This window comes from Tenrec ecaudatus, chromosome 10 (genome assembly GCF_050624435.1).
Source record: "Tenrec ecaudatus isolate mTenEca1 chromosome 10, mTenEca1.hap1, whole genome shotgun sequence".
Classification (NCBI taxonomy): domain Eukaryota; kingdom Metazoa; phylum Chordata; class Mammalia; order Afrosoricida; family Tenrecidae; genus Tenrec; species Tenrec ecaudatus.
This window is the reverse complement of record NC_134539.1, coordinates 540,613-559,838: the sequence shown is the minus strand read 5'-3', so window position 1 is coordinate 559,838 and position 19,226 is coordinate 540,613. Positions and strand designations below refer to the sequence as shown.

Below are 19,226 nucleotides of genomic sequence, written 5' to 3'. Positions count from 1 at the left end.
TGGCCACAGTGGGCCTCTGTGTCCACCAGGAGGCTGGGGTGGGGAGTGGAGTTGGGGGCAGGCTGTGCCAGCTCAGGTGAAGAAGGGAATTCCCACTACAACCTCACTCCGCAGTGAGGGACAAGGATCCTGAGGATGACCCAACGCGTCCTTCCTCATCATTCTGATTTCCTGCAGGTCACAGACCAGCAAGGATTCCCCACGCCCACATCTGCTCCTGCCCTGAAACTCTGCATGGGGCAGCCCAGGGGCCCCAGACCCTGCTCATGGCAGTGCCCACCCCCACCCTGGCCATCTGGCCATCACTGCATGGCTTGGACCCAGCCTCTCCCAGAGGACACAGCAAACCCACTTCCCACGTCTGGTTACTCAGCAGGACCAGGCAGGCCACCGTGGGTACAGGAGGTCAGAATGGGGGCAGCTGGGGACCCTGGACCCCTGCTTTGTGGAAAACCCAGAAACCTGGCAAGGGCAGGACAGGGTAGGGCTGGGCCAGAGCACCCGCAGCTCGCCATGCCCACCCTGCCCAGCGCAGCTCTTCCTAGGGTGGAGTCCCCAGAGTGCTAGGCCCAGAAAAGCACTGCTGTCTTTCCACCTTGATAGGCTGTGTAAGAAATGTAAATAAAGTAACCTCTGAGACAAAGGCGGGCATTCACCCCCCGCCGGCCGCCGCCCTCGACATGAAATATCGTGAGTTGCTAATCCGAGCGGACAGGCCTGAATGCCGCTGGAGCCGGACCGCTGCACCGCCCGCTGGGCGGCCCGCGGACAATGGCCCCTGCACGGGTGCTGCGGGACAAGGGCCCCTTTGTGTCTGGGCTGCCTGGGAGCGGGGCGGGGGCGCATTCAGCCACTCTGTGAAAGCCTGGCGTGTAACCCAAGACTGAGGGAAACCCGAACCGCCAGCCCCTGCACCCTGGCTGGGCCACAGCCCCCAAAGCCTCTCCCCAACCCCCCACCAGCCACCGCCACACCCTCCCCCGAACCCCCTTCCCGCCCCCTGTGTCCTGGCACTGCCCACACCACAGCAGACCCTGCCAGGCCACTTACATCCAGCCCATCACCTGGCCCCACACAGGCCCTGCCCCGAAGCCCCCCATCCCCAGCAAAGCACCAGTGCCTTACACATGGAAGGGGCAGTGATGGTGTCATGCCCTCACCCCTAGGGCCCACCCAGACTCGGGTGCTCCTGACCTCCACTTTGGGGGTCACACCCTCCAACCTCCAACCTCTCACTGCATGCCATGATAACCTTGTAGTGCCCTTCACCCTGCAGGAGGTCCTGGAGACAAGGTGCAGCCTCTGTATTGGCACAGGGCAGACCCTGAGACCCTGGCAGCTGTCCACAGAAGCGACCCACATGCCAAAATCGAGCCACTGCACTAAGCTAACACCAGAGCAGGCGTGGTGTCCCCAGCCTTCCCACGCTGCCAGGCCACTGAACACTCAGAATCCACCATGGTCACTGCTGGGCCACCCAGTCCCAGCAACAAAGGTCCTCTGAACCACCTGATAACAGGGCTCAGTGTCAGCAGAGGGGTCCCTCCTGGAGTGAGGCGGGGGTGGCAGGGGCAGGTGGCCCTGGCAGGAGATTCAGGACCAGGCTAGGTGCGAGGGCTGAGGCACTAGTGAACAGGGAGTCCTGAGACCACTAGGTGTGGGCACCACTGCAGATACTCAGCTGGGTCCTGACACCTTCCCTGCATGGCCCTGGGGAAGAAGCTGTGGCCTTGTCCCCCTGCCTTGCCCTGGTGGAGGGGCAGGGCTATGCCCCTGGGGGGAAATCGGGAGCCACACTCACCTCCTTAAACTTGCCGTGGTCATAGAGCTGGTCCACGTGGTCCAGCAGAAGGCTCCGGTCGGCATTCTGTAGCTGGAAGATGCTGACCAGCGGCTCTGTGAGACTGAGGGGGCTCCCAGTGAGGACCCCTAGCACACGGACCTGCAGCTGCCTGAGCTGGGCACTGCCCTGGAGGACAAGGCAGGCAGGGGGAGGCTCTCAAGACAGGCCCCCGCCCCCAGCTCCTGCTACCCACCCACCCTCAGACAGCCCAGGAACTTGGGCGGGGCAGGCCTGGTGGGAGACATGCAGCCTCGGCCCGAGGGGTGGACATCTAGGGTAAGAGGGTCAGGGGACTCTGTTGGGTCAGGCCCTGAGGGCAAGTGTCCTTGTGCCAGCCCTCTTGGCCCCTGGGCAAGCTGCAGGGGACGCAGGGCAGGAAGCCGTGACTTGGGAGTGTGGGGCTGTGGGGGCTCACCGGGGCCAGCCCAGGGTACAGCGGCTGTGCCTGCAGCCAGCGTTGCAGCTCACAGGCCACCCAGGCCTGCAGCGAGTGGCCAGCCTGGCCTCGCTCCAGCATGTCCAGGAGTCCTGCGGGCGGGTTGTCAAGGGCAGCAAAGCCCCGCCAGGCTTCCTCCCGGAGCTGCAGAGACCCCCAGGTGGTCACTGAGGCTCACAGCCCAGGCAGCCCCCTGACCCCGCCCGCTGGGTCTGTGTGGAGAGCTGTCAGGAGTCCTCGCTCCTGCGGAATCCACTCTGCTCCACTGCGCTCTGAGCCCCCAGCCGTGATCACTGTCTGTGACTCATGCCCTGAGAGGGAACTTTGTTCAGCATGGACAGTGACCATTTGACAGGCCACTTCACCTGTGGCTCCACTGTCTGCCACGGGCATGGTCAGGACCCACGGGGTGACCATGGCGAGCCTTCTGTCTCACCCAGGAGGAGGAACCGGGAGCAGCAGTCTCTAAGCATGAGCCCAGCAAGCTGCGTGACTCTGCCCGCTCCCTTGCCTCACCCTGCCGGGTGGACAGCCTGCGTCGGTACGTCCAACCCACCTCACAGGGCGGGCGGAGGGTATCCCACAAGGGTGGGAGATGGCAGGCCCTCATGCAGCAGACAGCTGCGTCTTCCTGCCTCAGAATAGCTGATGTGGTTGAGGCTCACAGCCTGGTACTTAACCATCACGCCACCCGTGAGGTGAGTGGTGTCCACAGGGAGACAGGACAGGTCTGCTTCCCAGGGTTCAGGATGGCCCAGAAGTCTCATGGTGCCCGCCCCCACCTCACTGGCTAAGCCTGGGTCACATGCTCGGCCTTGCACCATAGGACCCCAGGAGCTGGCCTACAGGGGTGGACCTCACTACCCAGGTGACTGCTCTTTGCACCCCAGCCCCACTGACCTGTCCACTCACCAGGCCATGCCCTCAGCCCTTCTCACCTCTCTGGGCCCCCATTGCTCCCGGGCCTAGTTTGTGCCCTGGGTGAGCATGCTTCCTCATATGGCCTCAGCTCCGAAGGGCCACAGCATGGGCACAGGCCTTCCCATCCTGAGAGGACAGAGCATGGGCAGGGCTTCTCCCGGGAGTTCTGGGAGCTTCCACAACTTGTCTTGCTTGGATCCACAATCAACGCTCATGGAAGCAGCAGTCAAGAGATCAAAAGAGGAATTGCATTCGGTAACTCTGCTGCACAAGACTTCTTTAGAGTATTGAAGAGCAAGGATGTTACTTTGAGGACTGAGGTGCACTTGACCCAAGTCATGGAAATCATATGCATGGGAAAGTTGAACACTGGAATCAGGAAGACCAAACAAAAACCCACGCATGTGAGCGGCAGAACGGGAGGACACGGAAAGTCCCATGACTGCTCAAAGCACAAACCACCTGCGTTGGAAGAAGTAAGACCAGAGTACTCCTTAGAGACAAGGATGGCAAGACTTCGTCTCACATACTTTGAACATGTCAGGAGAGACCAGTCCCTGGAGAAGGACACCATGCTTGGTACAGTGGAGGGGCAGCAAAGGAGGATTGATGCAGTGGCTGCATCCAGGGGCGCAGGCGTGGGGACGATTGTGAGATGGCACAGGACCATGCCATGTTTCACTCTGTTAGGCACAGGGTCGCTATGGGTTGGGGGATTTCAATGTCACCTGACAACCACTACCGGCCTCAGGTCCAGGAGAGCTCAGGCGGGCGCAGGGGAGCAAATAGCACTTCTGCTGCAGCGCTGGCCTGGCTGCTGGGCAGGATGGAGCTCCCGCTGCAGCTGTGGGTGGGGAGAGCTGGACCCCTCCAATGGCAGCCCTCAGGGTAAAGGTGGGCCTGGAAAACTCCAGGAATAAAATACAAGTGTGGAAACGGACCCCGGCCACCCATGGCTGAGCAGGGGAAGAGGCAGTGTGCTAGTTAATATGACGCTTCCAGCCTGAGTCTCTGTAGCCCCCACCAGGCGACCGTCTCCGGTCTGGTAAGAAGGTGGTGGGGAGACACGGGATGGGATTCACTGGTGTGTCATCCTGTGGCTGTGGTCATCAGGTGTCGTCGGGTCCAACAGCTGCTCTGACATCAGAGCCCATAGAGGCAGACATTGTCCACCCGCCTTGTCGGTACAGCCTTCTCCAGGGGCTGGTCTCTCCTGACAACACGTCCAGAATATGACGAGAGCCATCCTGCCGGGGAGAATGAGCCCTCTGAGAGGCAGGGGGCTCTGGGTACCAGCAGGGCCTTTGTTGAGCCTCTGAGGGCGAGGGGGGTGGGCGGAGCAGGTCTAGATACCAGTGAGAGGGTACCTCTGAGAGGGTACCTCTAGATACCTCTGAGAGGCAGGGGGCTCTGGGTACCAGCAAGGGCATGGGCGAAGTACGCCCTTCCCATCCTGCACCTTGTCTGTCTCTCTGCTGGGCCTCTGGCCCTCGGACCTGCTCTCACCAGCTTCCCTGGGGATACGAGGGCCTCCACACGGATGGACATCTGAGTGGTGACCTGGGGCTTACTAGCACCCACAGCGGGAGCCATCTCCTCACGCCCTGTGAGGAGCCTCGAGACGGAACACGAGTGGGGGCGGTGGCTGACACCAGGAGTCTAGCACCCACCTTCTTGTGACCTGTCTTGTGTTTGTTTTCAAGAGAAACTCACAGGTAACATCATGATAAACGGAGAACCGAGGGTGAAGGAAAGTGTGGGGCGTTGGTTCCATGCAGGGGAGGTGACTGCCCATCACTGAAGGTCACCCTGGTGGCCCACTGGGTTCTGTGCTGGGCTGTTCCAAGGGAACCTGAGGGGCGGTCCTGGGGGTCCTTCCCCTGCTGGAAGGGTCCAGAGGGAAGCTTTTGCTTTTATGTGACACTTGCACCCCCTGGCCACCAGGGGGCAGCGTTCCACCAAGGTGAGTTCACAAGGAACAAGCAGGAAACAAGGAGTGGCCGCCCACCCGTGGCCAGCTCCCCCAGCATGGCCGCCTCCCCTGAATGGCCACCTCCCTTGACTGGCCAGCTCCCTGGCTAGCAAGTACAGAGCCCATCATGCTGATGAGCAGATGACCACCTGGGTCTGCTGTACAAACCAGTGGGTCAGATCATGAACAAACTGAGGGAGAAGTTGACGTGAGGAGGGAGCATCGCGTTGCGGGTATGGGGAGGGGGGCCGGGGCAGGGTGCCAGTCTGAAGAAGCCCAAGGGAGATGGGATGCTAGTGCCCGTCCAGGAGTGAGCTCCAAGAACTAGGTAACCTAGTCCTGCCCAAGCCACTGCCCCCTCGAGGCTACTGCAGCCACGTCCCCTGGCAGACTAGCTGGACACCAGGCAGGCCAGCCCTCTGCTCCTGGGAGCCAGCTCTGGCCAGCAAGACAAGAGCAGAGGTGACGCAGTCCCTCCTGGCAGGAGCCCACCTTCCCACCGCAACCCCAGCCAGCACCTAGACTGCTTCCACCAAGTAACCACGGAGCAAGTCCCAACAGACCTCGCCACAGTCCTCCACCTGGCGCAGCGAAGCTAGAGACAAACAGCACGGGAAGAACACAGGGAGAGGGTTGCCCAGACAGTCACCTCCACATGCCCGCGCCAGACAAGGAGAAAGAAAGGCCCAGGTCATGGGCTTACCACCCCGAGCCAGAAGTAGAGTCAGAGGGCAAAGCTGGGGCAGGAGAGAGGAGGGGAGGTCAAGGAGAGCAAAGCCTGGACGCAGCAGGAAAAGGACTACAGCCCGCCCCGCTTCTCCACCCTCGGTCTCTAGCTGGCAGTTGTGAGCAGCTGCAGCCAATACAGCTTGGGCACAGGCAGCGCAGGGCCACTAGGAACTTTTTTTCCTGCAGGGCCCAGCGGATGGACCTGCCACAGCCCCCCTGTCCTGGGTGGGCCATGTGTGCGGGGTCCTGTGCCCACCCACCTTCCCCCTACCCCCCATGTGGCAGAGAAGTCACACCCTTACCTGTTGCTGCTCCTTTGTGGGCCACCGTGACTGCAGCACCTGCAGGAGCCAGAGTGGGTCTCGGCCTAGAGGGACAGGGTGGGGGTGGGGTCAGGCAGGTGGTGAGGCCCTGCAGAGGCCTGGGGAAGCAGGTCCCACTGCTCCCTGTGGCTGGCTGATGCCCTCCCTGTGGCTAGTGGCCTGCTCTAGCCCTGGTGCTCGCTGGGTGGGCTTCACCAGCAGCCCGGCCTCATCTTTTAGCAGCACTGGCTGTGGCAAGGAGGGGATGTTGGACCACCAAGTTCAAGCCTTGGGTAACCATATTAAGGTCACCGTGTCAAGTTACAGCCCAGCTCACCCTCAGTATTCACCATACAAGGTCCATCATATGGCCTCTGCCTGCCCACTCTCCCCTTCCTCCCTCTACCTCTTTCCCTAGGGCTACAGCTCCCCAAAAGTCCAACCACTCCCAAAGCCTTCCCTATGACCACAGGCCCCACAGTCATCACCAGTCACCACCACAGTCACGGCCACAGTCACCACCACAGTCATGGCCACAGTCACACCCAGTCACGGCCACAGTCACCACCACAGTCACGGCCACAGTCACGGTCACAGTCACCACCAGTCACGGCCACAGTCACGGCCACAGTCACCACCACAGTCACGGCCACAGTCACCACCACAGTCACACCCACAGTCACACCCAGTCACGGCCACAGTCACGGCCACAGTCACCACCAGTCACCACCACAGTCACGGCCACAGTCACCACCACAGTCATGGCCACAGTCACACCCAGTCACGGCCACAGTCACCACCACAGTCACAGCCACAGTCACACCCAGTCACGGCCACAGTCACGGCCACAGTCACCACCACAGTCACGGCCACAGTCACCACCAGTCACGGCCACAGTCACCACCACAGTCACAGCCACAGTCACACCCAGTCACGGCCACAGTCACCACCACAGTCACAGCCACAGTCACACCCAGTCACGGCCACAGTCACACCCACAGTCACCACCAGTCACCACTACAATCATGGCAACAGTCACCACCAGTCACAGCCACAGCAGAATGGCCAATCTTGAAGCCTCTTCAGTCCCCTACACCAAGGGTCCTCAAACTTTTTAAACAGGGGGCCAGTTCACTGTCCCTCAGACCTATAGGAGGGAAAGACTATAGTTTAAAAAAAACTATGAGCAAATTCCTACGCGCACTGCGCATATCTTATTTTGAAGTAAAAAAGCAAAACGGGGCAAAAATACCCCTGGACAAATATCCTCGGTGGGTCACATGTGGCCCACGGGCCGTGGTTTGAGGACCCCTGCCCTACACCTTGCCTACCTGGTGCCCACCCTGCACCCCCCCACCAAGGGCAGAAGGGGCACCAGCAGTCTCCATATGGGGATGGGGCCCTGGGGTCAGGGGCTGGGCGGCATGGACATACTGGGGAAGGGTGCAACCCTTGGGAAGGAGCAAGGAGAGCGGCCAGCCACCCGGATATGAAGGAGGAAAGTGCCTGTCACCTTTGGGTTCATTGTCTCCTTTCCCCTGTCTGCACTCCCCGCCCCCCGGGATTGGGCCACAGCCTCTCCAACCCCACCCCCACCCCACCCCCCAATCCTGTCACAGATGGGGGCCAGACCCCTAGAGCAGTCGTGAGCAAGCAATCAAAGTCGGCTCCACCAATGCAGGACCAAGGGGTAGGCCATGTCCCTTCCCTGCAGACCACACAGAAGCCTGCCACAGAGGTGCAGCTCACTGGCGGAGGGCATGTTCACACAGGGAGCCCTGAGCCTGGCGTTAGGCACACTGTGAGGCCCAGTTTTACAGTTCACCAAGAGCCAGCCACACGGCAGTGAAATCAGTGAAAAGCAAGAAGCGTCAGTCCCAGGGGGGAATGCAGAAGGCAGGGGTGCAGAGACCACCACGGTGAGTGGGGAGCTATCCACTGGGAGGAGGAATTCTGGGAACGGCATCACTGGTCCCAACTGGGTGGTACTGCCCACTGCTCCACCCATGTGTCCCGGTGCATTCCATCCCTCTGGGCATTCCATCCCTCTGGGCAGCAGAGGCCCCGCCCCCCAGTACAGCAGGGCCAACTCCCCGAGTGAGGCAGGACCCTGTGCGCTCCACAGGATGCCCCTACTCACGTCCCACAGGTCCCCAGGGGAAGGCTTTAGAAGGCCCGAGCCGTAGGCAGGGTGTGGGTGCTGGGAGGGGCGAGTGCAGGGGGTGTAGGCATGGGTGCGTGCAGGTGTGGGTGGGTGGGGGTAGGTAACTGGGCATAAATGGGTAGGGTGGGCGTAAATGGCTGTGGATACAAGTTTGGTATGGGTGGCTGGGAATGTGGGTGGGTGGAAGTGGCTGGGAGTGAGAGAGTGGGGCTGGGGGCAGCTGTGGGTGAGAGGGTGGGGCTAGAGGTGTGGCGGGGGGGGGCTGCTGCACCCCTCACAGCAGGGCCACACTGACGCACATCTCGAACAATCACTGGCTTCCTGTCCAAGTGACAGAGAAAAACAGGATGTGGAGAGATGTTTATCTGAGGGAGTTTGATAAGCGAGTTATGTGGCGTTCTGCAGAGCCGAGGGCCGCCTTCCACACCAGGCCCTCACACTCAAGCGCCCCCACGGGGGCGGTACGGGGAGGGGTGCTCAGAGCCCCATGTCACTGAAGGGGAGAGGTGGTGGCTCAGAGCTGGACACAGGGGGTCCCAGACCACCCGGCTCAGGCCAGGGCACAGGGTCACAGCACCCACCACCGACAGGGACCCAAGCGTAACTTCACTGTTGAAACCCTCTGCATTCTGGGGAAACCCACTGGGTTAAGGCTGACCCCGGCATGGGGCAAGGATACAGCAGGCAGGGGTGGAGGCACCAGCCTCCAGCAGGGGTTGCAGGACTCAGTTGGCCTGATCCCAGCTGTGGGCAGGACTTAAGCCCTGCTCCTTGCAGGGGCTGCCCCTCCCCGAGGGAGGCCAGGGAGAGAAGGCTCCCACATGGCCAACAGGAGGGCGAGGGAAGTGGGGGAGGCCTGTGGGGCAGCCAGGGGGTGCCGGTGGCCTGGGGCGCTCCACTCAAGCACGTCCAAGTTCTCAGGAGTGAAATATCAAGCGATGCCGCAGCTGGAATAATGGAAGCCCCATTCCACTCAAACTCCAAATCCAAGGCCCCACCATGTTCCACACCCTGGAGAGGGAGGCTGCGAGAGAGCTCAGCACACATTGGGGTGGGGCCCTGGGCACCTTGGGGGAGGGTCCTGCCTTCTGGATCAGGGTACAGGTGGGCGGTGCGGCGGGCCTCTCCAGCTGAAGGTGTGAGGGCAGTACCCCAACCCCAACCGAGCAGCTTTCCACAGGGTGAGCTGGGCCCAACAGCAGGCAATGGGGCCTGGCTCACTGGTCCAGTGTGTCACACCCACAACCTCCAGTGAAGCCCACCACTATCCCTGGTCTCTATCGGGCCCCAGGCCCCTGGTGGTGGCAGTGTCCCGGCTCCCCGACACCCAGCCCTTACCCCAGGTCCCCTTCGCCTCCCTCACTATCTGGGTTCCAGCCCCCTTCTGCAAACATGTCCCTGCTTGGCACATCCTCAGTGGGGCCACAAGCACATGCAGAGGTGTGGGACGTGGGGGCTGGGTGTGGAGCAGGGCCATAGGGCCAGGGCGTGGGAGATGAGGCTGGGGGTGATGCAGGGGCATGGGCACTGAGGCCAGGAGCCACCTTTCTTCACTGCTGTTCCAGTCTGCCATCCGGCCCTTGGGCTGAGGACAGGCTGACAAACACCTACTCACCCTGGCCGCTGCACAGCTGGGCTCAGCCAAGGGCTCACTGGGGACATCTGATGGGCATCCAGTACCCAGCAGTCTGGCTGCAGCCCCTGGGCTCCCCCTGCCTGCTCCCTGCACCCCTTGTTTACTGACGGGACTTGCCAGCTACTCGGCTCCTCTCTGAGGACTTGTGGCTGGAGCAGCCTGCACCTCGAGGGGCCCGGGAGAGCTCTCCCACACAACCTTGGGCAGGGCCATCCTAGCCTGGTCTCTCAGCAGAGGGCTGTGGGATCTGGAACCCCAGTTAGGAGGCAGCCCCACCTGTGGGGTGCCATCTGGGAGATGGGCCGCTCGGATGCCCAGCAGACACTGTCCAGAGCAGGGCCGGACCCCGGGCTCCAGGGAACCAGTCCGGCCAGATGCAGACGCCCCTTGGGTCTTGTCTCTGGGGTCTGGCTGCCCCAACCCTGTCCATGGCAGCTGGCTCGGGCTCTTGGTTTTGTTTTTGGAAGAAAGCGTAGCTGAGTGCCCGGAACTCTCACGACCTGCCAGTGGGGCATTTTCAAAGACACCGTGCCACAGGGGTGATGAAAAGAGGTGGCAGGGGTGGGGCTGGGCTGGGGTCTGCTGGGCTGATCTGGTTGTGAAAACAGTGGGGGACTTGTGAGGTCCCTCAGAGGGCCCTGGAAACACCAGGATCCCCTTTCCCTGGCCCAACCCCAGATCCCCATACACAAGGCTCCACAACACAGCCTCCTCCATCTTCTGAGTCCCACATTCCACCCCCAGTGTGAGCAGGGCAACCCCCCCCCACCAACTCTGACAGAAGGGATCCTGCATGTTAGACCCTTTTTCCAGGAGCTGCCCATGCTAGACCACCCTCACTTGGAGTAGGACCCTGACCCTCACCCCTCACCTGACCTCACATCAGACCCCACCCCGCCCTAGATCCCACCCAGTCGCACACTCCTGGTGCTAACAGTCTGGCCCGGAGGCAGTGGCAGCATCACCAGGGTTTAGGCTAGCTGGAGAACAGTGCTCACCAGCAGTGGCAGGGTCCCCATCAGCAGCATTCCCAGTGGCGAGGTCCCTAGTGGCGGCGAGGTCACAGGCGGCAGGGTCAGAAGCCAGGTCACCAGCAGCAGGATCACTGGCAGGAGGGGCAGCAGCGATGTCACCAGCAGGGACTTCTGAGCTCATCCTTCAAGGAGGCAGTGGTGGCAGTTCCAAGTGTGAAGAACTGGGGACAGGGAAAGCCGGTCACAGCTGCTCTCGTGCAGACCCAGTCCCTGCCCCTGCTGCCCTGGGAGCCCAGAGCAGCCCGAATGCTGACCCCAGTCCCAGGGACTCCCTGTAGGGAGAGGGAGAGTAGAGTACTCCTGGGGGGCTCTTGGCAGGGAGATGGGGGGGCAGCCCCCTGGGTCTCTGAGTGGGGAGCTGGTGGGGAGGGCCTGCATGGGAAGGCAGCCCCTCCATGAACATCTTCGCTGAGTGACTGACTGGCAGGTCCTTGACGGTCCAAACTGAAAGTCAAGACTGAAACCGACGGGGATAGGCACACCATGTCCCCCGCAGCACTGTCACTGCAGCCAGAGCAAAGACCACCTGGTGCCCAAGAGCAGATCCTGGAGAAGCCATGTGCACACAGGGACCAGGACTTGGGGCGCTGGACCCGGGACGTCTGGGGGGCAGGGTGCTGGGTGAAATGCGCCAGTCACAGGACAGACTGTCTCAGGCCAAAGGAGACTGGTCAAGGAGGCCTGCGTGACTTCCAGGACAGAGGGAGGGGAAGTGGGAGTTGCCACTCCCAGGGCACCCATATTCCATCTGTGGTGATAGAAGTCCAGATAAGCTGCCGGTGGTAGGGTGGCCCTGTTCATTGGTCGGGTACAACAGGGGTGTTACAGGGGGGACACCAGCTGTGGGGCAGCAGACAGACTGACCACAGTGAGAAAGCACGTGCCTGAGGCTGCTTGTGCCCCCACCCAACACCCCATGGGACCTGGCTCCCTGCTATGGGGGCTCGGAGCCACGGTCTCCTGGGACAACCCCATTAAATGGCCCAATGCTAAGTGAAGTGCTTCAGTTCATGTTGTTAGCACACACAGGCCACCCCAGGTCCGCAGTGCATCTGCCCCCTGGGCGGCAGTGGAGAGAGGGGTCAGGAACAGGACAAGGACAAGGGTGTGGGGCTGGACCTGAAATCAGAAATGCTCCCCGACATTCCATTAAACCCAATGGTGATATTGTCCACAGTTGGATCACCTGCCTTCGGATGTGGTTCAAATATGGATCTCTTTTAGCCGGGTGACCAGGTAGCTGTTTCCCAAAATTCTTCATATAGGCAAGTGCCGGCAACCTTCTGTTGGTTGAAACACCATGGGCTCCTGATCACATGCTGCCTCCTGGAATGTGGGGTGCTGGCTTTTTGGCAGTGACTCTGAGTATTCTGCCATCTTCTTTTGGTGCCTCTTTGACGTCCATCCTCTTAATCGTTTACTATTTGGCCAACAGAATCTTTCAACGCCGCAACTCGGGGCTTAACTTTTTCTTCCGTTTAAGAGATGCGGAGTGTGTTCCTCCTTCAGGTGTTCTAATCCCAGGATGACGCTCAACGTTCTCTTTTCAAGCTGCCCTTCGGGGTTTTCTGTTTAGCTCTTTGAAGTCATCATTTCTCCCATTTGCTTTGGCTGTTCTATGATCAGGAGCAAGTTTCTTCTGACACCCACGTTGATCTTTTCTTTCCTTCTTTCTAATGGCCTTGCGTTTTCTTCATAAGTGATGTTCCTGATGACCCCCCAGCCCATCAGGTCTTGTGTCATTAGTGTTCGATGCAGCCAATCTGTTCTTGAGACGGGCTCTAAATTCTCATGGGATAGTCTCGTATTTAGGTTCGCATGGACTTGTTCTGATTTCCCTTCACTTTAGCTAGATTTGAATTGGAACCATTGGTGGCCTATCCCAGGCAGCCCCTGGCTGACTTTCAGCTGCTGCTCTAGCTTCTTCATCACCATCTCCCACAGGAGGAGTCCACGCCAGTCCTGTGTGTTCCCTCTAGACGAGCCCAAGTGTAGCGTGTTGCTGGAAGCGGGTCTTTGGGATAAAGACTCCGTGAAGAGGAGAGTGGACCCCGCCGAGGAAGGGGAGGCTGGGGAGTTACTCTGAAGTGAGAATTCGGCTGGGGGATATGTTTATAGACCAGGGCTGATGGGGCAAAGTCAGAGCAAGTCTGAGTAAAACTTACTGTATCAGGCTCGCCCCTTGGTGGAAACGCCTGGATTTCAATAAGGAGAAGGAAAAGGAATGGTTCTCTATAGGTGCTGAAAAGGTGCAACCCCTGGCTCTCTGAGGAAGGGCGGAAAGGCCACTGCAAACGTCAAGGAAGCAAGCACAGGAGGGGAGACCATCCCTGCTAAGACCTGGGCCCCCTGGAGGCGGGTTAAGACCGCATTAGAGCCTCTGCAGACAGAGGAAGAGAAGAAACCGGGAGATGAGGGGCAGTGTAGGAAGGAGTTCTTTGGATGCGTATGAGGAAGTGTTAGAAGAAACCAGAAGACCGCATTTAGAACCTAAGCAGAAAGAACCTTGTGGCCAAAGCCGCTGGGTCCCCCAGAGAGACCACCTCCTGGAGACCCAGACGCAATAAGCTTTAGATCAGAATCAGGCTGTGGAACGGAGCCCGAAAGCACCTTTGCTTTCAAGAGTAGAGAGAGAAACCGCAAAAAAGGCAAATTTAGACATTAAACACAGGGGCAATGTTTGAACTGTGGGAAAGCGGACATTTCCAGAGAGAAGGCCAGCGACACCCTTATTGAACTCGCCAACGGGGAGTGGCCCCGGCAGCCAGGGCTCTGTGCATGAGCCCCAATAGTCAGCACAACCAACCAAGCAGGGAAATGGGGGACGGGGTGTGCTTTGAGCGAGCCCCACTCAATGGAGCCTGGGGAGCCCAGTTCTAGTCCCAGCCTTCTCGCCAGCAGAGGGAAGACAGCAGTAGGTCTCACCAGGCAAAAGAAGTTGAGCTGGTCCCAGGGGGACCTCCAGCAACCACTAAGGCAGGTGTCTAGGGACTCCTACCAGAGCGAACAGTGGTTCTGGTGTTAGGAAAGTCTGACCTAAAGTCTCAAGGTGTTCCCATTGTTACTGGAGGTATTGATCAAAAGTATGAAGGAGAAGTTAGCCCGGAAAAAACCATGGCAACGTGGAAAAATCCTACAGTGTACAGAGAGCAGTATGGTTTAATTAAGCCTGCAGTCACGCTTAACCCTAACAAGTTATGGGAAAGAGATCTGTTGCGTAATTAATTCAGAAAAAGACAAGAAAGAAAAAAATGAAGCCACCCGGAAGAGCCTCTCCACCCTGGGACTACCCTGTGGGAGCCGCCAGAGCCTAACAGTGCCATTTGGTGTCAGCTTGTTATGGGCTGACTGGACAGCTCCGGGGTTGTCATTTCAGAGCTTCTGAATTTGCATAACTGTGTAAACTGTCTAAGCGGGCTGTAACCACGCACTTTAGAATCTCAACCCCTACGACACAGGCAGAAGGAAAGAGGTTCTACAGATACTTGACAACCTTGCGTAGCTTCAGCAGCCCCGTCTTTTCTCTCCAACAAAAACGTGTAACAAAAAGATGGCAGAAAATGACCTCTTTACCTTTACAGAGAAAGCCCACCGTAGAAAGACATGGTGGGAAGATGAAAATCTCCTTTGGGACTGGGTTTGCTAAGAGGCCAAAGGGAGGGGCCGTCTGCTTGTTTCCACAGGGGAAGGAGGGTGCGGGCAGACCTCTCCAGCAAAGGCAGCCAAGGAAAAGAAGCAACTTCCAGTTCCCTTGATGATCATCCAGTCCCCAGGCTCCAGCAGCCCACAGGGAGGGCCTATTGGTGTGCATCTTCACAGGTGAAAGAGAACACAAGGAGGGCAGGTCTCCTCCAAGGGGCTGCATGGGGGATGGGACAGGCCGCTCAGAGCTCTGTCCTGATACAGAAACCACTGAAGGACCTCGCCTCCTGTGGAGGACCTTGTCAGAAGACATCACTGGTTCCTGAAAATGGCGGCTTTTGCTTTTCTGAGACTTCTGACAATTTCCAGCAAGAAAGACCCTCTAGGACTCGATCAAAGGGATCATCGTATCCAGACTCTCACCTTTTCGAGGCTCCTCAGGCCAAGGTGGACAAGGAACGGGAGGAGAGGTGGCTGAGGTGCACCACCTAGCAGCAGCACTGGATGCTGAAATGGGATGGGAACACGACAGACGGACGGACTGACTGATATCTGTGTAGCCCTTATTCGTGTATCAAAGCCTTACATGATTGGTCCTCCATTAGAAACCACGTGAAGGACTTAGGAAAAACATCTCCTTAGATGGAAAGTAGCTAAAGAGGGAGATTTTCAATGCATTTAAGGATGGGCTCAAAGCCTATCACATAACCTAAGCTCTGGATTAACTGCTTTGCTTACTGTCACCATCTGTCTTTGCCACCGCTTGCTGTTTCTGCAGAAAGCCCTGGAATGCGGAGGAAAGTCAGATAGTTTATGCAGCCCTTTCAAATTAACAACATCATACAAAAAGGGGAATTGTGGGAAACTAAGGGACTATGTCTATATCATGCCGCTAAATCCTCTGTGCTCATCATTGCAGCTCTGGAAAGCCGACTCCGGTGGGGGAGATCCTCATGGTGATGAGCCATAAATAAATCTTAATACACACCCTCAGGACTGAACACAGTCCCTCCAAACCTCCCTATAAAGGAACTGTCGTAAAGGAGCTTCCACATAAGATGAATCACCCCTGCGGCTGGCTGTTCCTTACGCCTGAGGATTGCCTGTGGATAAAGAGCAATCAAGCTCTACAGCCCCGCCCACTGCACAGTGCAGCAAACCTCTTCTGACTTCTCTTGCTGATACTATTCATAGATTGCTCCCCTGGTCTGTGTGAGGTCAACTAGCACCAGGTCAAGATTCCAAGCCCTTTTCATGGCCTGCTCATCACATTACGCATTCACTGTATGACTGTCTTCCTTTTGAAAGAGCTGCAAGCCCCACTAAATGCATCCATTCATGCCCTTGGCCCTGACACAGGGACAAGGAGCCCCTGTGCCCCACTGTTTGTCTGTATTATTTTCTGTGGAGGACCAGCCTCCACAACAGAATGGGGCCTAAAGGGCGGTTGTATAATCCAAGGGTAAATTAAAAGAAATATCAAACAAGGCATGCAAGGGCTCACCCAGTTCTTCCATGGAGATGGGAACTGGAGAGAGAGCTAATGTATTCTCCAACCGCTATTACAGAATCTGGGCTAGCAAGGGCGGGATGTGCTAGAGCAGCGGTTCTCAATCTTCCTAATACCATGACGCTTTCATACACTCCCTCATGTTGTGGTAACCCCCAACCATAAGATTATTTTCATTGCTAGGTCATCACTGTCATTTTGCTACTGTGATGAATCGGGTGACCCCTGTGAAAGGGTCGTCCACCCGCTGTGCTCTAGGCACGCACACAATAGGTAGGAGTGGTACTGGAGGCATGCACTTGACAGGAAGGCACCTATGTAACAAGGTGGGTGGTTTCTAGAGTATGATGGGGCAGCCTTGGCCTCCAAGGGAACAATCTATGATCCGGGTCAGAAGGGGGTCGGCTGTCTCTAGGATGGGGCAGCAAATAGGGTCTCATTGCTCTCATAGGCAGGAGCTCTGGGTGTGCTTACTAGGAACATCTTTAAGTGGCCTATTAGAGGGAGACTGGGGGGTCAAGTCGTAGTCAGGAGAGTGTGACGGGGATGCATCTCTAACCCCCCAATGTGCAGGCCTCCCTCCACCACTCTGCCTCCCAGTCCCTTAATGATGAGCGGAGAGAACTTGTCCGCACACTTCTTCCCACTTCTTGGTTTCCCACAATTTTCCATAATCCCAAAGTCGCTCCTAAGGACCCCTTTGGCTGTCAGGGTCCCATACCCTGACATCTTTTCTACATAAGAACCTTTATTCCACATTTCAGGGGTCCAGTAGGGGGTTCTGCCAGTTACTAAGTATGTCTATTCCAATGGTGCATTCTGGAACTGGGGAAATAACCACAGGATGGGTTCAGGGGCCCACTGGACCCACTGTGAGGCAAACCTGAGCTAAGACTCCATTAATAACTTGACCTCTATATGCCCCACTCTGACTGGTGGGCCTTTAAAATATTTTGGGTCTTCTGGAATTAGTGTCAGTTCAGAGCCAGTAATCCCCCAAAAGTTTGTTTCCTTTCCTCTAATGAACAGTCCCTTGTGAAAGCCCACAGGCCCCTTTGGGAAAGAAAGACTAACAGAATAAGCCTCTGGTGACATAACAGGGTCCTTCTTCAATGGAACTCAGCCTTCTCCTCACTCAAGGGGCTGTGGGTCTGTGAACTGGCTCAGGTCTGGGAATTGAGTGGTCGTGACTCTATTCTGGTGATTGGAGTGGAAATGCTGTTCACCTGATCTCGCATTCTTCCGCCTGTATAGATTGCATAACTAGTTAGTAGGTTTCCCATGTATTTCACTCCTAGGGACACTGTGGCTAAGTAGTCAATGCCGTTATTCCACACGAGACAGGCTGCTCTGATTACTCCAGAAAACTTGCTGTCCATTATGAAAACAACACCCAACCCGTCTCTGCTGATTCAGTGTTCATACCTGCCCCTACCACCACAGGGCCCAATCAGTCCCATTGCGGGCAAATGCTGGAGTTCACGTAGGGCAGTTCCCACTGTTAATCCTGGCACACAAAAATTAGCAATGGCGGGAGTCTTCAGAGATGCTGGGGCCCACTGCACCATCTTGTTCCCTATGGTTCTGGTGAAAGGGATGTCCTCAGGGCACTCCTGTGTTGGGTCTATGGGTTATCCTGAGAGATCCAGTCCAACATACCAATTTCCCTAAGCTTTTAGATACTTTTAAAAAATTAACAGTTTTACTGGCACATAATTTACATATCATACAATTCAATAGTTCAATCATATCAAGGAGAATTGTGCAATCATCAGAATTTGTCAATTAAATAATAATAATGTATAAATTATCAAGGGTTCATGGGGGAGGGGGGAGTGAGGAGGGCGGGGAAAAATGAGGAGCTGATATCAAGGGCTCAAATAGAAAGCAAATGTTTTGAGAATGATGAGGGAAACAAATGTACAAAAGTGCTTCATACAATGGATGGATGGATGGATGGACTGTGGGGTAAGAGTTGCACGAGCCCCCAATACAAAGATTTAAAAGAAAAACAAAAGAACATATCGATTTTAGAACATTTCCCCCTCCTGGTTAACTCGCCTTTACAATGAGTTGTGCAATCAGCCAGTTCTAGTGCCCCCTTCCTGCTCCCTTTCTATTCCTGCGATCCCCTTTCCCTCGCTGTCGCCCCACCCCCACCCTACAATCCCGTCCACCCTGGTGTCAGTTATGATTGCTGTGCACGGGTCCCAAACTGCGGACCCAACAGAGACAAAGCAAACCAACCCTGAAGTAAGGTGGTAAGGATAAAATAATAGTAATACGATGCGTAAGAACGAAAGACACCCCCCCCTCCAGGGGAGAAACTTCTGTCATGGAACAAGGGATACTTGCTTGCAGAACCAGTTCAGGTTGTGTCTATAAGGGAGATCACCTGGCCCTCTATGAGTTCGATGCTGAACAATCAAGACTACACTGGTCTCTGCCTGATGAGACTCTTGCCTGGGGCCAGAGCGGATATGCCAGAGGCTCAGTCTGACTAGAGTCCTGTGGTTCTCAACCTTTCTAACGCCACGACCCTTTCATAGTTTCTCATGTTGTGGCGCCTCAACCATAACATTATTTTCATTGCTACTTCATAACGGTAATTTTGCTACTGTGGTGAATCGGGTGAGCCCTGTGAAAGGGTCGTTTGACCCCCAAAGGGGCCGTGACCCACAGGTTGAGAACCGCTGGACTAGATAGATTCTGCAGATGGGTTTGGGACTCTCACTGTCCTCTGTAGCCGCCTATTTATTGGGTGTTCATACTTTAAGCTCTGATATTTTTCCCTTCACCATATTGGAATTTTGTAATGGTCACCTTTGGATCACACAAGCTGGTGTGCTTCTTCCATGTGGACTTAGTTGACTCATAAATACCTACTTCTACAGTGTACCAAGATAGGTCAGTTATCTCAAGTTGGTCTAATCTAGGCTACCTGGCAGCCCATGCTTCAGTGAACCAACCAAATAAGCAATTAGATCAGCGGTTCTCAACCTGGGGTCTCTGAGTTAGTTAAAGTTTATTGTGCCAA

At 56.9% G+C, this 19,226-nt stretch overlaps 1 protein-coding gene across 3 annotated transcripts in view; it reads right to left on the bottom strand.

Moving 5' to 3' along the window:
- The window catches only part of EXD3 (exonuclease 3'-5' domain containing 3), a 64,924-nt gene that overhangs the window by 34,128 nt on the left and 11,570 nt on the right, over positions 1 to 19,226 (bottom strand). For all 3 annotated transcript variants that reach the window (XR_012786422.1, XM_075559745.1, XM_075559743.1), the window contains exons 2-5: positions 11,002 to 11,198; positions 6,204 to 6,268; positions 2,259 to 2,423; positions 1,802 to 1,969 (exon numbers count right to left, since the gene is read on the bottom strand). Coding sequence is in view for 2 of the 3 variants with exons in the window: in XM_075559745.1 (XP_075415860.1) it covers positions 1,802 to 1,969; positions 2,259 to 2,423; positions 6,204 to 6,268; positions 11,002 to 11,158 (555 nt within the window). In the remaining variant the exon portion in view is untranslated. The remainder of the gene's footprint in view (positions 1 to 1,801; positions 1,970 to 2,258; positions 2,424 to 6,203; positions 6,269 to 11,001; positions 11,199 to 19,226) is intronic.